At 30.0% G+C, this 18,155-nt stretch overlaps 14 protein-coding genes across 14 annotated transcripts; 7 read left to right on the top strand and 7 right to left on the bottom strand. All coding sequences in view use genetic code 12, as the record gives it.

The window, feature by feature from the left end:
* Positions 1-130: 130 nt before the first annotated feature.
* Positions 131-649, bottom strand: KGF55_001565 (uncharacterized protein; the record flags this gene model as incomplete). Its single annotated transcript, XM_051756153.1, has 1 exon — positions 131-649. One exon carries the CDS (start codon positions 647-649, stop codon positions 131-133), a length of 519 nt encoding a protein of 172 aa, XP_051615875.1.
* A 227-nt stretch (positions 650-876) lies between these two features.
* Positions 877-1,749, top strand: KGF55_001564 (iron-sulfur cluster assembly protein; the record flags this gene model as incomplete). The annotated part of the gene is made up of 1 exon (XM_051756152.1): positions 877-1,749. One exon carries the CDS (start codon positions 877-879, stop codon positions 1,747-1,749), a length of 873 nt encoding a protein of 290 aa, XP_051615874.1.
* Positions 1,750-1,759: 10 nt separating this feature from the next.
* On the bottom strand, positions 1,760-2,407 carry KGF55_001563 (uncharacterized protein; the record flags this gene model as incomplete). The annotated part of the gene is made up of 1 exon (XM_051756151.1): positions 1,760-2,407. The coding sequence occupies one exon, from the start codon at positions 2,405-2,407 to the stop codon at positions 1,760-1,762; it is 648 nt and encodes a 215-aa protein (XP_051615873.1).
* Positions 2,408-2,692: 285 nt separating this feature from the next.
* KGF55_001562 (uncharacterized protein) lies at positions 2,693-3,208 on the bottom strand (the record flags this gene model as incomplete). The annotated part of the gene is made up of 1 exon (XM_051756150.1): positions 2,693-3,208. The coding sequence occupies one exon, from the start codon at positions 3,206-3,208 to the stop codon at positions 2,693-2,695; it is 516 nt and encodes a 171-aa protein (XP_051615872.1).
* A 1,952-nt stretch (positions 3,209-5,160) lies between these two features.
* OYE32 (Oye32p) lies at positions 5,161-6,465 on the top strand (the record flags this gene model as incomplete). The annotated part of the gene is made up of 1 exon (XM_051756149.1): positions 5,161-6,465. One exon carries the CDS (start codon positions 5,161-5,163, stop codon positions 6,463-6,465), a length of 1,305 nt encoding a protein of 434 aa, XP_051615871.1.
* Positions 6,466-6,809: 344 nt separating this feature from the next.
* Positions 6,810-8,120, bottom strand: PMI1 (mannose-6-phosphate isomerase; the record flags this gene model as incomplete). The annotated part of the gene is made up of 1 exon (XM_051756148.1): positions 6,810-8,120. One exon carries the CDS (start codon positions 8,118-8,120, stop codon positions 6,810-6,812), a length of 1,311 nt encoding a protein of 436 aa, XP_051615870.1.
* Positions 8,121-8,542: 422 nt separating this feature from the next.
* On the top strand, positions 8,543-9,040 carry KGF55_001559 (uncharacterized protein; the record flags this gene model as incomplete). The annotated part of the gene is made up of 1 exon (XM_051756147.1): positions 8,543-9,040. The coding sequence occupies one exon, from the start codon at positions 8,543-8,545 to the stop codon at positions 9,038-9,040; it is 498 nt and encodes a 165-aa protein (XP_051615869.1).
* Positions 9,041-9,062: 22 nt separating this feature from the next.
* Positions 9,063-11,243, bottom strand: KGF55_001558 (protein disulfide isomerase; the record flags this gene model as incomplete). Its single annotated transcript, XM_051756146.1, has 1 exon — positions 9,063-11,243. The coding sequence occupies one exon, from the start codon at positions 11,241-11,243 to the stop codon at positions 9,063-9,065; it is 2,181 nt and encodes a 726-aa protein (XP_051615868.1).
* Positions 11,244-11,438: 195 nt separating this feature from the next.
* On the bottom strand, positions 11,439-12,605 carry KGF55_001557 (NAD+ transporter; the record flags this gene model as incomplete). The annotated part of the gene is made up of 1 exon (XM_051756145.1): positions 11,439-12,605. One exon carries the CDS (start codon positions 12,603-12,605, stop codon positions 11,439-11,441), a length of 1,167 nt encoding a protein of 388 aa, XP_051615867.1.
* Positions 12,606-13,035: 430 nt separating this feature from the next.
* Positions 13,036-13,521, top strand: KGF55_001556 (CXXC motif containing zinc binding protein; the record flags this gene model as incomplete). The annotated part of the gene is made up of 1 exon (XM_051756143.1): positions 13,036-13,521. One exon carries the CDS (start codon positions 13,036-13,038, stop codon positions 13,519-13,521), a length of 486 nt encoding a protein of 161 aa, XP_051615866.1.
* A 485-nt stretch (positions 13,522-14,006) lies between these two features.
* Positions 14,007-14,513, top strand: KGF55_001555 (CXXC motif containing zinc binding protein; the record flags this gene model as incomplete). Its single annotated transcript, XM_051756142.1, has 1 exon — positions 14,007-14,513. One exon carries the CDS (start codon positions 14,007-14,009, stop codon positions 14,511-14,513), a length of 507 nt encoding a protein of 168 aa, XP_051615865.1.
* A 562-nt stretch (positions 14,514-15,075) lies between these two features.
* Positions 15,076-16,077, top strand: KGF55_001554 (Cu/Pi carrier; the record flags this gene model as incomplete). The annotated part of the gene is made up of 1 exon (XM_051756141.1): positions 15,076-16,077. One exon carries the CDS (start codon positions 15,076-15,078, stop codon positions 16,075-16,077), a length of 1,002 nt encoding a protein of 333 aa, XP_051615864.1.
* Positions 16,078-16,158: 81 nt separating this feature from the next.
* AGE2 (Age2p) lies at positions 16,159-17,208 on the bottom strand (the record flags this gene model as incomplete). Its single annotated transcript, XM_051756140.1, has 1 exon — positions 16,159-17,208. The coding sequence occupies one exon, from the start codon at positions 17,206-17,208 to the stop codon at positions 16,159-16,161; it is 1,050 nt and encodes a 349-aa protein (XP_051615863.1).
* A 468-nt stretch (positions 17,209-17,676) lies between these two features.
* On the top strand, positions 17,677-18,132 carry KGF55_001552 (uncharacterized protein; the record flags this gene model as incomplete). The annotated part of the gene is made up of 1 exon (XM_051756139.1): positions 17,677-18,132. One exon carries the CDS (start codon positions 17,677-17,679, stop codon positions 18,130-18,132), a length of 456 nt encoding a protein of 151 aa, XP_051615862.1.
* Between the last annotated feature and the right edge of the window lie 23 nt (positions 18,133-18,155).

Genomic DNA, 18,155 nt, shown 5'->3' with positions numbered 1-18,155 from the left:
CTAAGAGTTAATACAAACCTGTTTTTTTGAGCCAAAGAAGAGAAACCCATAAACAAAAGGTCCAGTATCATACTAGGGAACTTACAATTCGATATAAAGTAATATTTGGAAGTAATTCTTAATTCTTTAATCATAGTATCCAAATATAAAAAAAGAATATGAAGACAATTCCAAACACAACCAACCACATTTTCCAACTAATTCCTGCCCTTTGAGACATCACAATCATCTTGTTATAAGTATTCTTTAAAGTAACTTTACCCTTTTCAAACAGATTGGTAATTTCATTATTCAAAGCATTTGATTTATTTATTTCTATACCCATTTTTTCACCCAAGTTTTTTAGCATATTGATTTTGGTTCCCATTGAGTCTATTTCTTCATCATTTTGAGATTCTAGTGAGTTTAAGAGAGATTCATTATATTTTTGTGAGGATTGATGTGTAGATTGATCATAAGGTGATGATGTTGAGTTTCTAGACGGTGGATTGGATCGTATTGGTGATAAACCTTGTTGTTGTAGTGGTGATCTGTTATATTGTTGTCTCTGTATTCCTGTAAAATTATGATGTGTTGGTGTATTAAATAATTGTGTCCTTAAATCTGACCTTTGATGTGCGCCACTAGCAGCTGTATACCTAGACGACATTGCAGTGAATTGAAGATGTTTAAATATTTATGTATCGTGGTGAGCCTGAAATTAGGAGATTTTTGAGTCTGGATATATGTTACGCAACGAAATGTAGTAATGATTGAGTTGAGCGTAAATCAATTATTAAGTTGGTTGTTCTTTTATTGATGATACACAAAATCGAAATATCAAACTTCATCTTAAATGTATTAGTAAGTACAAACAATCATCATCTTCAAATTGCAATGACAACCGAACAAGAACTACCTAGATCTCTCAACAATGTCAAACACGTAATTTTAATCTTATCTGGGAAAGGTGGAGTAGGAAAATCTTCAGTAACAACTCAAACAGCGTTAACATTGGTTAATAAGGGATATAATGTGGGAGTGCTAGATATTGATTTAACCGGACCTTCGTTGCCTAGAATGTTTGGAGTGGAGACAAAACAAGTACATCAATCCACGCAAGGCTGGATTCCTGTGCAAGTATACGATAAAAAGAAAACTACCAGTGGAGGTTCATTAAAACTAATGTCTTTAGGTTTTTTGATTGGTGACAGAGGTAATTCAGTCGTTTGGAGAGGTCCCAAAAAGACAGCAATGATTAAGCAATTTTTAAAAGATGTAGTATGGAGCACAAACGAGCCATTAGATTATTTATTAATAGACACACCACCGGGGACATCTGATGAACACATTGCCATAGCAGAAGAATTAAGATATGTCCCTCAATTAGATGGAGCAATAATTGTCACAACTCCACAATTAGTGGCTACTTCTGATGTTAAAAAGGAGATCAATTTTTGTCATAAAGTGAATTTCAAGATATTGGGAATAGTCGAAAATATGTCTGGTTTCATATGTCCACATTGTTCAGAATGTACCAATATATTCTCAAGTGGTGGAGGTCTAAATTTGGCTAATCAATTAGGTTTGAATTACTTAGGAAATTTGCCGATAGACCCAAACTTTGTGGAGTTGATTGAATTGCAAAATAATGAGCAAGATGATAAGACATTAATCAAATTGTACGACAAATCTGAACTAAAGCCAATAATGAATGACATAATAGATAAAGTGCTAACTTTGGATCATGCTCCACGAACAATATCGTAATGTACATTATTTATACAATTTTATTTGCTTTCTTCCATTTTCCTATCCTTCGTTTTAAATCTCCAACGGATTGTTGATATATATTCAATTTTTTATCCCATTTCATTTTATCATAATCGTCACCATATTTTTCGTATAGCTTTTGAGCCCATTCATTTTCTCTTTCAGAGAGATGTCTCTCCCTTTTAGGTTTAGCATGCTGTGAAGCATATTCTTCTAATTCTTTGATAACTGAGTTTTCTTGTTTTGGTTCTTCTTCAGTTTCTTCTACTTTCATCGTTCCATATATCACTTCTAATACTTCATTTGTTTTAGGATCTCTCACTATTCTTGCTTCACCTTCGGGTATTCTTGAAGGATCTTCAGTGTTTTCAATATCTTCAATACTTACACTTTGGTTTTGTTCTTGTAATTTTTTATATTTCTTTTTCAAATCAGTTAAAGTTTCAATCTTCTGCTCAACTCCACCTGCAGGTTTATTTAGTTTGGAAGTAAGTCCCAATTTCTTATAGTTTTGTTTTAAAGTCAATGATTTATCCCAATTTTTAGCTATAATTGGATTTGAATATATATTTATGTCTCTTTGTTTATCTTTTACTCTTCTTGTATTTTTCTTTACTGATGACCTTGCCATCTTTCTTTTTCTTACTGAAACCATGGTCGTTGTTTTAAGTTATGTATGTAGTTGGAACTAATAATGAGATGAGTATTGGAGCATCTGTATTATGTTAAAAATTTTGTGTCAAATCAGTGTCGTTCAAAATACCCTGGTGTCACTTTTCTACAAATGACACTAACTTAAGTTGTATCGTCAAATGCTTCTACAGATTTAAAAATTATATGACTAGACTATTACAAGATTTTTACAAATTTATTTTACTCTTATATTCCTTGTCAAAACATACATATTTAGTTAATACTACCTTAAATCAAAGTAAATAGCTTATTCTGCAGCAGCTTCTGTAGTGGCTGCGGAGTTACCATTTTCATTATTAGATTTATTGTAACCACCTCTTCCACCTCTGTATCCACCTCTACCTCTGTACCCACCTCTTCCTCTTCCTCTAAATCCCCTACCTCTACCTCTAAAATCATTTCCTCTTTTCCTAAACCCAGGTAAATTTGTTCTTTTTTCAGTAACTCTAACATCTCTACCTCTAAAAGTTTTACCATGTAATTCTTCAACAGCTTTTGATACGCTCTCTGGTTTTTCAAATTCAACGTATGCATAACCTTTTGGTAATCCTGAGAATCTATCAAATAAGATGGTGACTCTTTCAATTATCCCAACAACATGAAAAAATTCTTCTAATTGTTCTGGAGTAGATTGATAATCTACATTACCAACATAAATTGATCTTGAATCTACTTCTTCTTGTTTAGCTAATCTTTCTGCTCTTTCCTCTTCAGTTTCTTCTGATCTTGGCTTTGTTTGAGTTTTTTCCTGTTCTTCTGACATTTTATAATTCAATTGACCTGTTTTTTGACTACTTTTGATAATTTAATAAGATATAATTTAAATATTATTACTTCCCCCCTTTTTTAAAATTGACAGTGTATTCTTCAAACTATGTTCAATCTGACTCTACCTAAATATCGTTCTTTACCTTCAATCTATTTATTTCTATTCAATTGACTGATTTTGACAATTCAGAATTTGATGAATCTTTTAATGTTTTCAAATTGATTCAAAAGATTATTTAAATATTTCTTCTATTGACTATATCATTTGATATTTTCTTTCTCTGTTCCTAAAATTTCAACGAAATTTCATATTGTTAGTAACTTACGTAATATGTGTAGTGTATGATTATGTAATACAAACTAAGATTTTTTATATTTGACCAACCAAATAATCTAACGTTTTGATCATTAAGTGAGTATGGGTATTTGAGAAAAACTGCAACGACCATTATTTAGGAATTAAGTTTTTGTCAACGAATGTCAGTTTTGGTGAAACTGTTTAGTTCATCATCTAGATTCTGAAAATGTATAAGTATTATGCTTTGTTTTAATTTAAATGAATGATGTACATATTGAGGTTTAACAAATGAAAACCCGAATCCTATCAACTTTTATGGTCTTCGAGCTGAAAAAGATTTGTTTGAGTCTGCTAGAATAACCAATGTTTAAGAAGAGAAGAAATTTAAGTTCGGGATAACAGTGTTGATACTTTCTAGTTCCAAGATTCTTTTAACAAGGTGAGATAGGGGAGGCTGTTAGTTAGAACTCTCGAAAGTTATGTCTTTTTTTGGGATTTTTTTATGTTCTTTCTGAGTGATCAGCTGAAAAAAGTTCCAAAGAAGACATAACTTCAAAGTGTTCTAACTAACAACTTGGCATTTAATTAATAATGCAGAATGATGATAAAAGTTTGAAGTCATGAACAATCACTATTTGCTTAGCTTTGCAAGAATTCTACAACAAATTGGATTTGAAGGAGATAATTCCAATTGTTATATAAACTAACATTAGAAACAAACTTGAAAATTGGTCTCAAGCATTGGTGTCTGATTAAGTGTGAATAAGCAAAATTAGTGGATGATGATACGATTCCAAAATTTTAAAGGAGTTTTTACCAAATAAGTGAACATCTTGGAAGTGTACGTTTTTATTTCATTGAAGAAGTCGGTGAAATTAACATCAGCGTTATAAAATCATATACATCCGTCTCTCCAGACAAACTATCCCACTAATTGAAGTGAGACATACTTTTTCTTCGATAATAGTCACTGAAATACCAATGAAACTTTGGAATGAGAAAGTTAAGAATGTAGAATACAGGTATATTCGAATATGGATTCTTCATACGTTTTCCATGTAAACTCTTTGGCTTTATCCGTTGAAAATAAATTTTAAAGATTTCAAGATCAAGTTGCTAATGGAGCTCAATATGTAGCCATGTATAGTGCTGTCGTCTAAATATTTATGAGAATTTAAGTACTGCCGTAGAACTGATTGTTTGAGTGGGATATTCCTCGATCATTGAACCTTTCCCACTTTCCAATTTTATCGGATATATTCATATAAAATCTTTGAAACAACCCTGTTTGTGTAACCATAGGAAAAAGAATTGCCGAGAAGTTTCTTAGTAATAAAAAGAGATGCGGCTTTATCCGTTTATGGAGTTTTCTCCTGTTTTTATAGTGAGAGATGAAAAATTTCAAAACGCAAAATAAAACCGTTACGTAATAAAAAATTGAGATCTTTCAGATATAATAATAACAATGATTAATAATCAAGTTTGCTGTATATATATGTAATGAAATTTCTCAAACATTTCCATCATGAATTTGTTTAATAAATTAAAGCATTCAAATTTGATAAATTCCTCATATAGAATAAGCTATTATTTGAATTAAACATCATTTTGCAGTTACCATAGAAGAAAGCAAATCAATCTCAATCACAATGACTACAAAAGAAGTTACTCCATCAGATGTGGTACCTGGAGCACCAGGTGTACCTTATTTTACACCAGAACAGCCGGTAGCTGCTGGTACATTTCATTCCTGGGAAGATGGATCTGACAAGCCTCCACCAACAATTTTCAAACCATTGAAAGTTGGCCCTTTAACTTTACAAAATAGAATTGGAGTAAGTCCAATGTGTATGTACAGTGCTGCATCTGACGCGAAAGCTACACCATTTCATTTAATTCATTATGGAGCTTTAGCTACTAGAGGACCTGGTATTACATTTGTGGAATCTACAGCTGTTAGTAGTGACGGTAGATTAAGTTATAATGATTTGGGAATATGGAATGATGAACAAGCTGAAAGTTTAAAACCAATTGTTGATTATGCTCATACTCAAAAACAATTCATTGGAATTCAACTTGGACATGGAGGAAGAAAGTCAAATGGTCAACCAATTTATCTTCATCTTGAACAAGCAGCAGAAAACAATGGGAAATTAGAAGATGTGAAAGCTCCATCTGCGATACCATTCAGACCATATGGGAACTTACCAACTCCAAAAGAATTGACTAAAGAAGAGATTAAAAAAATAATTGAAGATTTCGGAGATGCAGCTAAAAGAGCTGTCGAAATTAGTGGTTTTGATGCAATTTCTATCCACCTGGCCCATGGATATTTGAACAACGAATTCCTCAGTAAGATTTCAAATAAAAGAACAGATGAATATGGTGGATCATTTGAAAATAGAATTAGATTTTTATCAGAAGTAATTGATAATGTTAAATCAAAAATAGACACTAAAAAAGTGGCAATATTTGTTAGAATTTCAGCTCAAGAAAATAGTACTGATCCAGATTCATGGAATATTGAAGATAGTAAAAAATTAGCTGATTTGTTTATTGAAAAAGGAATTAATGCTGTCACTACTTCCTCGGGAGGTAACGACTACCGTCAACCTCCTCGTTCTGGTATTAAACATACTGAACCTATTCACGTCCCATTAGCAAGAGAACTTAAAAAACATGTCGGTGATAAACTTCTTGTTTCATGTGTTGGAGGATTAGATGAAAATGTGGAGCAAACCACGGAATTTATTCAAAATGATACATTTGATCTTGCATTAATTGGTAGAGGTTTTCTCAAAAATCCAGGATTAGTTTGGAGTGGTTTTGCTGATAAATTGGGTGTTAGATTATACGAAGCTTTACAATTAGGTTGGGGATATTGGCCAAACAAGCAACAAATTACAGATTTAATTCAAAGAACTGAAAAGGAGGCTTCAAAGGAAAAGGCCTAGGAATTAGTTCCTGGAACTTTTGATATTAAAATAGTAGATTGGTTATAGAGTTTATATGTAGATAAGTAGAAGATCAATTCAAAGCTCATAATTTATACACACCTAAGATTTTTCCCAATGGATAATCAAACTATTAGGGATAGCTTGTGCATTCTTTCATGTTGAAATTATTAGCGCCAAAATATTGTTCATTAAATACGCTTCAATAGAAATGGTTTTCATGACAAGGGAGCAGTTTTATTGTGGACGTCATTATGATATAAATACCCGCATTTTCACTCGATAATACAAAAATTAAAATTAAAGCAACTCTATAAATTATATGTAAACGTGTTATACCTAGCTTAAGCTTCAACAAATGCTCTATATGTTGTAAACGCATCATCACCAGAATCACCAGTCAAGTTAATCTCAGTATTTGGAGCAACAAAGAAAACATATCCCGTATCAATTTTTTGTTTCGAAGAAGGATGATTTACAATTTCAATAAAACCTGATCCATTTGTAGCTATAATAATTGAAGGACCGTTGATACCTTCAAAGTGTTGTTTTCCTCCCTTTGTATCAAAAACGGTTTGTAATACTGAAAATTCTTCAATTGGTGGATCAAACAAATTTGAAATTTTAGCATCTCCACTAGACTTTGGAAAACTCAATGGTTTCATTTTTTGTTGTTCGACTGGTTCACTAGCATATGTTAACATTTCAACTAAATTTTTAACATCTTTAAATTTTGGTGTAAATCCAGCTCTAACTACATTATCTGAAGCCGCCATACATTCGATTATGTCACCACTTATGTAAGCATGAGGATCTTTTGCTTGTAGAAACATTGCTTCTCCTTTTTTCAAATTGACATGGTTTAATAAAAGACATCCACAAAATAATCCAATATCATTTGGGAATTGTTTATTTAATCTTTGAATTAATTCAGGTAATCTAGAATCAATCTTTTGAAATAAAACAGGATCTTCTTCGCTTCTTTTAACTAATTCTTCAGCTTTTTGAGATAATTTTGTTTCATCTGTGTTCATTAATTTACTAAAAATTTTTTGAATTAATTTACGGTTTATCTTGTCATCTTCTGAACCAGTAGTTGCACTTGGTTTTATTTCATTTATGAATTCCTTTGATAAGTCATCACCAATAATAGATTTTAATTCAGGGATAAGTTCCAAAGTTTTTGAGATTTGATCAACTGGCTTAAAACCACAAAATCCTTCAAAATCAGTTACAGCAATTGCCATTTCAGGTTTATGATTATCATCTGGATAATTTTTTGGATCTTGTTTATGTAATTGAGCTCCTAATTTTTTGTCTGGATGTGCTTGGATAGATAATACTTTTTCAATTGATAATACTTTGAATAAAAAAGGTAACTCCTTTGAAGAACCAAATTTTTCAATAATTGACTCTCCTAATAATCCAGTTGGATTTGATTCAATTAACTCACGTAAAGTTTTTCCAATATCTATAGCTTTTGAAGGAACTGAAGGATGAGTTCCCATCCATAATTCAGCATATGGTTTTGATTCATCAATTTTTATTGAAGGATCTGAATTTTTAACAAATTGTGCAACAGCTGATGATGATCCAATTTTACCCCAATCATAATTTTGATATCCACATTGAAGCCTTATTAATTTTTCAGACATAGTTGTTATATGATTCTTAGTGAACTGTAAATTGTTAATGTTGATAAGAAAACTGTAAAAAAGAAGAAAAAAATAAATTGTTTTGAAATATTATTTAGACTATTTATTTATCTTAATAATTTTCATCTTCGAGATTTAAATTTACGAGTTTTTTTTATTTACAACTAATTGAGACGTGGAAAAGACGATTATTATAGGTAAAATAGTGAGAAAGACGCGTCAATATAGTTTGTTTTACTGTCTCGTAAACTTTCGATCACTGGCAAAGCCAACTAGTTCAAGCTAGCATTCGAAGTTGAATACTTCAACTTTATTCGAAATCAAAACGTGTTTTCTATTAGATCGAAAAATTTCAATCTGTTACACAAAATCTAATGTAAATACTGTAAGCAAAATTATCAAAATATTTACCTAAATGTAAAATGCCAAACTATGAAAACAATCAATCAAATAATAAAATTTCAGAAAATGCAAAAATAAAGAACATTGAGGCAGTTAAATTAGCTTCAAATATTACAATTGCTGGAGATGTAGTCATTGACAATGAAAGTCTTGACTCAGACCAAAACTTCAATATTCAAATAGGAAAATATACATTCATTAGATCAAAGACCAAAATTATATCACCTTGTCATATTGGATCATTTGTAATAATAGGTTTAAACTGTGCTATAAATTCAAAACTTGTGGGAAACAGGGTTATAATAGAAGACAATGTAGAGACTCACCAAGGTTCGATCATATACGATTGTTGTATCATTAAACGCGGTTCGATAATTCCACCAAAATATATTATCCCTCCATATAGTGAAGTTAGTGGTAAACCAGGTGAAAACTTTCTAATTAAACCACTCAACAACTGTTACAAAGAGGTTATAGAATCGGAAGCAAGGAAATTGAATATTTTAGGTTCTGATTAATGTCTAAATTAATATACATATATTAATCCTTTTTGGGCAAGAAAGCACCATTATTTATAGCTATTATACCTTGTGATCTATATTTTTTCTTCCTTAAAAATTTTATGGAAACAGTAGCTATTAAATAAATTATTATGAATATAAGTCCATATCCCCAAATTCCAAAATCATGAATATAATTCATAAAATTTAAAGAACCACCAAATGGACTTCCAACTAATCCTCTTGGTAGTCTTCCATCTTTTAGTAGTAATGACATCAATACCAGTTTCAATTGTTTTGGATCATTCTTTAATTTCATGCCTTGTAAATTTTCATCCCATATATATCTATTATCTCTGCTCACCACTAAGGCATCACCAACTTCGTAGTTGTTGAGGTTTATGTTCCAGTTTTTAACATATTTAAAATTTTTAGATTGTGACTTATCAGACTTATCTATAAATGTGAATATTACATCATCATTATTAAATAAATGTGGTACTTCTTTCCTCATCGTTTTTAAAATTTTACTTGATTCGGCATTTTCTGCCTGGAGTTTTTCAACTTCTTCTTGTTTAATCTCTCTGGCTTTTTTTATTTGATCAAAATAATGTTTCTTTTTCAAGAAATTATATTCGTGATTGATTAAGGATAATTTGTATAACTCTTGATCAGCTTGATCCTTTTTACTTAGATCAAGTAAAATTATAACTATCTTCGAATCTTTCATTTCATTTATGTCTTCATTTTTAGTTAAAAAGTAAGCTGGAACCAATTCAGGGGTCAATTCACCATTGAATGGGTGTTGATTTCTTTTAATAAATTCTTCAATCTTTTCATAAATTCTCATTTGTTCAACTGCAAAAGATTGATATACAACGGGAATTAAGGAATTTTCTTTGAATATAAAAATTGAAGGTAATGTTGTAATAGTAGTTGCAATTTCCATAGCTTTATCATACTCATATTTCTCATTTTCATCATAATTTATGTAATTGATTAAATTTTCACCCATGGTTTGTATATTTTCCAATATTTTCTTATGTTTACCCTTATACAATTGAATATTGAATGGTGAATCTTGTAAAGTTCTCAACATGTGAGGTAATATCGCCTCATCTTCTGGAGTTAATGTGTCCACATCATAAAAAAATAAAACGGTTACTTTATTTTTCAAAGGATATGTCTGTGGTATAGGTTCATGTGGTAACGTTTTTGTATATTCCATGATTTCAGTTACTCCTCTAGCTGATACAACTTCATATGCAGCATTGACATAAAGTTTATTGACCCATTTTTTCATTTTTTCAACATCGACTTCTCCGTTATAGTCAAACCGTATAGCACCAACAGTTTTAGGTAAAAACATAATATATTTCACAGGAGATCTTTTTCCATCCTTAAACAGATGCAACTCTAATTTCTCACAAATTTTGGGGAAATCTTTACACATTAAATGACCAGTATCTGATATTGAAACAACTTTATTACTCAATTTATCCCAAACATTCTTGGTTCTCATACAATCTGCACAATTTTCACTAAATTTTAATTTCCCACCATTGTCTACACTGTCCCATTGTTCTTGATTTGCTTGCCAAAACGAAACAAACATAGGTTTTTCAATTTCCCCACCAATGGCCCTTAAAATTTCATCAACATTCATTTGTTTGGAAACACTTGGTAATGCACTTCCTTCGTCATATTCAGCTACTGATTCTTGTAAATATTTGATAATGTTATCCACATTTTTCTGTAAAGTTCTTGGAAAAGTGTCAATATTTTTAGATTTGCCTGTTGGTTTTCCATCTTGATCAAAAACTGGTGAGTATAATACCATATTGGGGTAAAATTCTATTACTTCCCTCTCACATAAATCACCATTTTCTACACAATTAACTTGTCTCATGTCTATATTTAACATGGGATATTTTGATTTTAATATACGATATGATTTTTCCCATGTTGGATAAAATGATTTACAATGATGGCAATAAGGTGAATAAAATTCAATAAGTGATAGTTTTGTACTTGTTAATTTATCAAATTCTTCTAATGTTAAAGATGGTGGTAATTCTATTTCTGGGATATTGTCTGATACTTTCTGACCTTCTGAGGGCTGTTCTTCTCTCCTCTTAATAGTCAAATTTTCTCGTGATGAAGCATATACAAACACTATTCTTAAGCTTGATAGTATTAAGCTAAGATATAGTAGTCTCATGATTGAGCTCGTTGAGCAGTTGGTCGTAAAACTTATTGAAAAATTGGTTGTAAATATATATTTAAATCGGTCTTTTGCATATTTTTATCTTCCTGCAGAGAAATTACTTGATTTAGAAAAATCAATTACCGAACAATTTAAGATTTAAACTCATGCTATAAGCATAGTTAGATATACAACTCTGATCAAATTTATTTATGCATTATTTAATCTACGAGTCTTACCACTAATGTCTAATAAATAGGTTTTAAAATATTCGAAGCTAACCAAAGTCACAGCACTAGCAGGAACGGTTCTCAATAAATTTGTAAAATAACCTGCATAAAACCCTCGTACACCTTCTTTATGAAATATATCTTTCATTGTCCTTATAAGTGATAGTTTTTTATTAGATGTCGTTGATGGTTCTTTATCGGTAGATTTATGTTTCTTTTGTCTTATTTGCATTCTTGTTCTAAGAATTTCGTGAGGGTAAGTGATTGTACTTGCAATCATTTTTGAAATTGATGAAGCTGCTATCAATCTCCATAATAATCCATGAACTTCATGTTGTTGATCTATAGTTTTACAATGTAGTAAACTTTTCAAATATTCATAAGCTGGAAAATGAATACCAACATGTAATAATCCAAATATTGATGGAATCAATCCACTATAAAACACTCGTATTCCTTCTTCATTATACATCTTTTTGAAAGCATCTATCGTTCCCTTATACCGCACTTCATTAGGTGATGATTTATTGGTTTGTACCATTAGTCTCGTTTTAACTACCCATATAGGATTTACTGCTATTGATGAAACCATTCCTGCTGTTATAGCAGCACAAAAATGATTTAATGAAGGACTATTTATATCCCAATGCTTTGATAAATATCCTGGGTAAAATTTCTTAGCTCGTTCATAAACTGTGAAATATATAGTCCAAGTAGGTAAGTATCCTATCGTTATCGGTACTAACCCTCGATATAATCCCTTTATACCTTCATCTCGTAGTATTGATTTTAATGTTTGTCTAAAATTTAATTTTTTACCATGACTTCCTTGAGCTTGTAGTTTTGTCTTTATTACATCTAATGGACATACCACAACACCCGCTAAGAATCCAGATGCTGCTCCTGCTATTGTTATTAATTGATTAGTTGAACATTTAGAAAAGATATTAGGTGGTGTTATATGACCTAATGCTTCAATTTTATGAATTACTGGAAATTGATCATCATCATGTTCTTTTCTAAACTCTAGTTCTTCTCCATTGATTATATCTGAAAATCCATGCTCTGAAGTTGGAAATTTTGATGATTGATTTGACCGAGGAGGAATATTTTGATCATGATCCGTTATTCGAGTGTTTTCACTCATTTATTATGCTATTTCTATAAAGCTCTATAATGCTTTGAAGTTGAAGTTGAAGTTTCGAGATCAAATGTTGGTGAATCTCTTGTTTGAATATTTAATTGTGTTAGGAATCCGATATCCGGTGTTATCTTGTATATTTATTTCTTGCTAAAATTCGTTGAATTGATACTGACAACATGTGGTTGTTATTATTAAAAGGATGAGAATAGATATGAAAATCTTAGAAATTGACTAACAAGATTGTAGATTCAAAATTAAGTTGATAAATTCTTAGTACGGATGTTATGATTTTAATGTGGAATATTGGACCAAAATAATTATTAATAATGTAATTCTCTATCTATCAAACTTTAAATTCTATATTAATTTTTTTTGTACATAACAAGCGAATCAATTTCACTAAATACCACATTCAAATAAATACCAATCCAACATGGTTAAATTTTCACTCAAAATACAAGGAGAATTATCAAACGTAACAGACCTACAGCCACTAGACACAGCGGAGTCCCCTTATGAATATACATTTCAAATAGAATGTACAAAGTGTAGAACAATACATGATAAAGATATACAAATAAATAGATTTGAAAAACATGAAATATCAGGATCAAGAGGTGAAGCATCATTTGTATTTAGGTGTAAAGAATGTAAAAATGAACATTCAGCTTCAATTGCAAGAACTAATGATTCATTAACTATAGGTAATACAAAACCTGTTAGTATATTAGAAATTGATGCAAGAGGTATTGATTTTATTAAATTCATACCTGATGGGAAATTTCAATGTGTTGGAGAAGAAACCGGAACCAAATTTGATGAAGTTGATTTGGAAGATGATGAGTGGTATGATGTAGATGAAAAAACTAATGATGAAGTATCAATTGTTGATGTCAAATGGAGTATAACGAGGTCTTGATCGAATGTATTCAATATTACATGGTGATCACAAGTGTGACTATTTATTCCGTCTAGAAATAAAATCAAGATCGAGGTAGTAAGATCATGTCAATAAAATTTGATAGCTAATTTTGAAATACATGCATTATTTATTCTACATTTGAAGCGTTACCTGGTGGAAATAAGAATTCCAAATTAATTTTGTAGACTTTTCAAGTCGTTAAATATTTCAAGGTTAAGTCCTTAAAAGCCTAGCTTGGGTACCTTGCATATGACTCAGTTTCATCTTTTTTGTTCGTGAATAATAATATCACCGGATTTAATTTTTTTTTTCTTCGCATTTAAAGCCAAATTTGGTTTTTAATTTTGCAACCAAACATAAAATGAGTCTATGAAACATTCAACCTCGATTAGATAAACAAGACAAGACTGACTATATAATGGACAGAAATCTTCCTTAAGGTAAATTTCATTGGAATAGAAATCACAAAAAAATTTGAAACAATGTTGACATATTTACTACAAGCAAAAGCTGAACTTCATAATATTGCTCAAGTTAAACCAGTGGATACTGAAGAGTATTCGCATGATTATAAATTCAAATTTCAGTGTAATGGTTGCAAAAAGGTTCATCCAAAACCGATAATCATAAATCTAGAGAATGAATTTGAAGTAACAGGTTTTAGAAGAAAAGCTAATTTATTAATCAAATGTAAAGAATGTAAAAGAGAAAGATATGCTATTTTAACTCAATTAAATAATGGTGGGATTCTTGGCAATGGTCAATATAATGACGTGATCAAAATAACTACTCATGGAATGAGATTATTAGATTTTATACCAGATGATCAATTTGAATGTGAGACTAATAACGGTAAAATTATTCAAGAAATTGGTCTATTAGATGGTGAATGGATGGGAGAAACAGATAATGGTGAAATAATACAAGTTTCGAATGTTGATTGGAATATAAAAATGATAAAAGAAAGGGATTTTGCTAGAAGCGTTTGATTATTCTAGATGGAATGAATATAAAATTGTCTACTGATCTATTGTCGTGAGATCTTAGATTTTGATTATTTTAATTGTCATAAAATAAAATACGTAAAGCTTCAAATCTTCAAATTTACGAGATTTTGTCTCTTGATTTTTGTGTAATCATCTTTTTTTTTTTTTATTCCCGAAATGAAATTGATTAATCCGATTAATTATTATTTTCAGTTGTTTCACTTATTAATTCCAAACTCTTGAAAATCTAGTGTGCTACTTGGTAAGCTTTGAGCTACAGGTAATCAAGATTCTTTTCCTGCTCTTCACTACTTGACGTACTACTCATCTGATTAACTGTATGCCCATAAATTTTACAAGATCTATGGGTTATGCGGTATTTATTATATTTTTAGTTTCGGTCTTTTTCCAAAAAAACTCCTTAACATTTTTAGCAATCATTCTTTAGTCAAAAAGTATATATAACCTTATCAATCTTCGAAAATTTAGTTCTCGAATTTGAAATTGGTCTATTGTATTATCCATTATAATTTATAAATCTATTCAAATATATCAATTTTCCAAAATGGCTGGAAATTTAGCAGACTCATTAACACAACCAATTAATGATCAATTGAAAAAAGCTACTGGTGGTTCTACTGGATCAACCGGCTCATCAGCTAAACCTTCAAAAATTCGTGAGTTTACACCAGAATATTATGCAGCTTGTACAATTGGTGGTATGATAGCTTGTGGTCCTACTCATTCTGCTGTAACTCCATTAGATTTAGTTAAATGTAGAAGACAAGTTGATGGTCATTTATATAAATCAAATATTCAAGGTTGGAAAACTATTTTAAAAACTCCTGGTGATTCAATTTTTACAGGTGTTGGAGCAACTTTTATAGGTTATGCTTTTCAAGGTGCTGGTAAATATGGATTTTATGAATATTTTAAAAAAAAATATAGTGATTTAGTTGGACCAAAATATGCAAAAGAATATAAAACAGGAGTATTTTTAGCTGCTTCTGCATCAGCTGAATTTTTAGCTGATATTGCATTATGTCCATTTGAAACTATAAAAGTCAAAACTCAAACTACAATTCCTCCATTTGCTAATTCAGTTGTTGATGGTTGGAAAAAAATTGTTGCAAGTGAAGGTGTTGCAGGATTATATAAAGGAATTGTACCATTATGGTGTAGACAAATTCCTTATACAATGGTTAAATTTGCAAGTTTTGAAAATATAGTTGATAGAATTTATAAATTTTTAGGAAAACCAAAATCAAGTTTTTCAACTTTACAACAAACTGAAGTTTCATTTGCTGGTGGTTATTTAGCTGGTATATTATGTGCTATTGTATCACATCCTGCTGATGTTATGGTTTCAAAAATTAATTCTGATAAAAAACCAGGTGAAACAACAGGTCAAGCTTTAAGTAGAATTTATAGTAAAATTGGATTTGCAGGTTTATGGAATGGTTTACCAGTTAGAATTTTTATGATTGGTACTTTAACTGGATTCCAATGGTTAATATATGATACATTTAAAGTCCTTGTTGGTTTACCAACAACTGGTGGTCATTAAATAGATAGAAGTATAGAGTTTTAAAATGTATTATATTTTTTTAATGCAATGTATTATTAGTAATTAATGATGTAAAAATTTTTAATTCCATACATTTTTGAATAAATCATCATCTAAAGTAACATTCACTGAAGATTTAGTATTAACAGATGATGTTGAAGAATCATTCCATTCATTTGTCCAATTTTTTTGATTGTTGATAGCAACCCCTAATGAACCAGTAGAATTTGAATATTGTGGTTGAGAAATAGGTTTTGATGAATATAAGTTTGAAGTTGAATTTGATTGTTGAAAATTTAAACCATTTAATGAATCAGATAATGAATTTATATGAGGACTATTTGATTTATTTTGTTGTTGAATGAAACTACTTGATGAGGAAGGTGATGCATATAATGAAAGTATAGACTTTTTTAAGTCGGGTCTAGTATTACTTGAAATTGATCCTCCAGTAGATTGAGCAGATTGAATTTGTTGAGGAGCTTGAGGCTGTGGAGTCGATCTATTCGGTAATGATGAACGATGAGATGATGTTGAGTTTATTTGAGATTTATTTGAGGTTGGATTTGTGGTTGTAGATGTAAATAATCCAAATTCATCATCTAATAAATTATTTGAAGAAGGTACTGAAGCAGATTTTGATGAAGTTGCTTGTTTTGGTTGAGTATTTGAATTTGTAGGAGTTTTCTTCAGTGATGTATTGATTTTTATATCATTTGGATTTGGTATCGTGTGAGAAGAACACCATTTCTTTAAATCATATTTAGTACGAATAAAATTTTCTATTTTAGATTGATCAGGAGTATAATCATCTGGTAATTTGGATTCCCAATGTTCATTACTTTTTTCATTACCCCATTTTAACATATTATCAATTTGATCATCTGTCCACGCATCTAAATCAACTGATTTAACTTTTGATATATGAGTACCCATTGATCTATGAATTCCTGAACATCTAATACAAATAAAACAACCTAAATTCCATGATGCCCATCTTGGATTTTTATTCAACTTACAATCTGCACAAGATCTATTGGGTTCTTCTTTAAGTAATTGTTTTAATATTTGTTTATGTCTTTCCAGGTGAGTTTTTTTAGAAGAAGGTAATGCTGATGATCTATGAGACATAATTGATTTTTTGATTGTAATATGTTGAAAATGTTTGAAGTTATAAGCGATAGAATGGGGTTGTTCAATCTTCAAGCGTTGCTCTTTATCTGGATTCTATTCAACCTTCTTAATCTTAAGTATATTAATCAAGTTTTCTTCAATAACAGGAATCAACAATTAGTCTGCATATAATAAATTTCAATACAACATTAGTCTTGATCAAATTCACACTACCACAAACATTTTTTTTATCAATCTAATTTAATTGATTCAACTTCATTATCTTTTTAATGAATACTTATAGACTTATTGTTGAACTTTACCTAGCATATTATTAAATGAAATCATTTTCAATACCTTAATACCCTCATTAGAATTTACATTCAAACGAAAAATTTCGTAATCTAATAATAAATAATTCAATATACCAATCAAAGTTCATGATAATATTGCAATAATTTCATTAATATATTCAATAATCTTATAATGACAAGATCATCTAGGCGAGAGATATCACTACGAGAAATCAAAAAACATGATCAACCAAATGATTTATGGATGATACTATATAATAAAGTATATGATTTAACAGAATTTACAAAATATCATATAGGAGGTATTGAAGTATTATATGATTGTGGAGGATCAGATGCAACAGAAGCATTTGAAGATGTTGGACATAGTGATTTTGCAGTTGAAATGTTAAAACCTTATTTAATTGGTGAAGTTGAATTTAATGAAAGAAAAATTTATCATTCTTATAAATCTTTAAGTCCTGAAATTGAATTTATTGAATCAATTACAAAAAGAGATGATTATAATTTTGAAAATTTTAATCAATTTATTATAAGAAAAATAAAACAATTGACTAATATTATGATACTATCTATACTAGCAATTTCATCATTTATACTATTGATATTAATTCAAAATTACAAGTAAGAGTTTAGGGTTGTTATAAAGGG

Source organism: Candida pseudojiufengensis, assembly GCF_024610245.1.
Source record: "Candida pseudojiufengensis strain CBS 10847 chromosome Unknown scaffold9, whole genome shotgun sequence".
NCBI classification, from domain to species: Eukaryota; Fungi; Ascomycota; class Pichiomycetes; order Serinales; family Debaryomycetaceae; genus Lodderomyces; species Lodderomyces pseudojiufengensis.
Note: the sequence above shows the minus strand (reverse complement) of the source record. Positions and strands in the feature narration are given on the sequence as shown.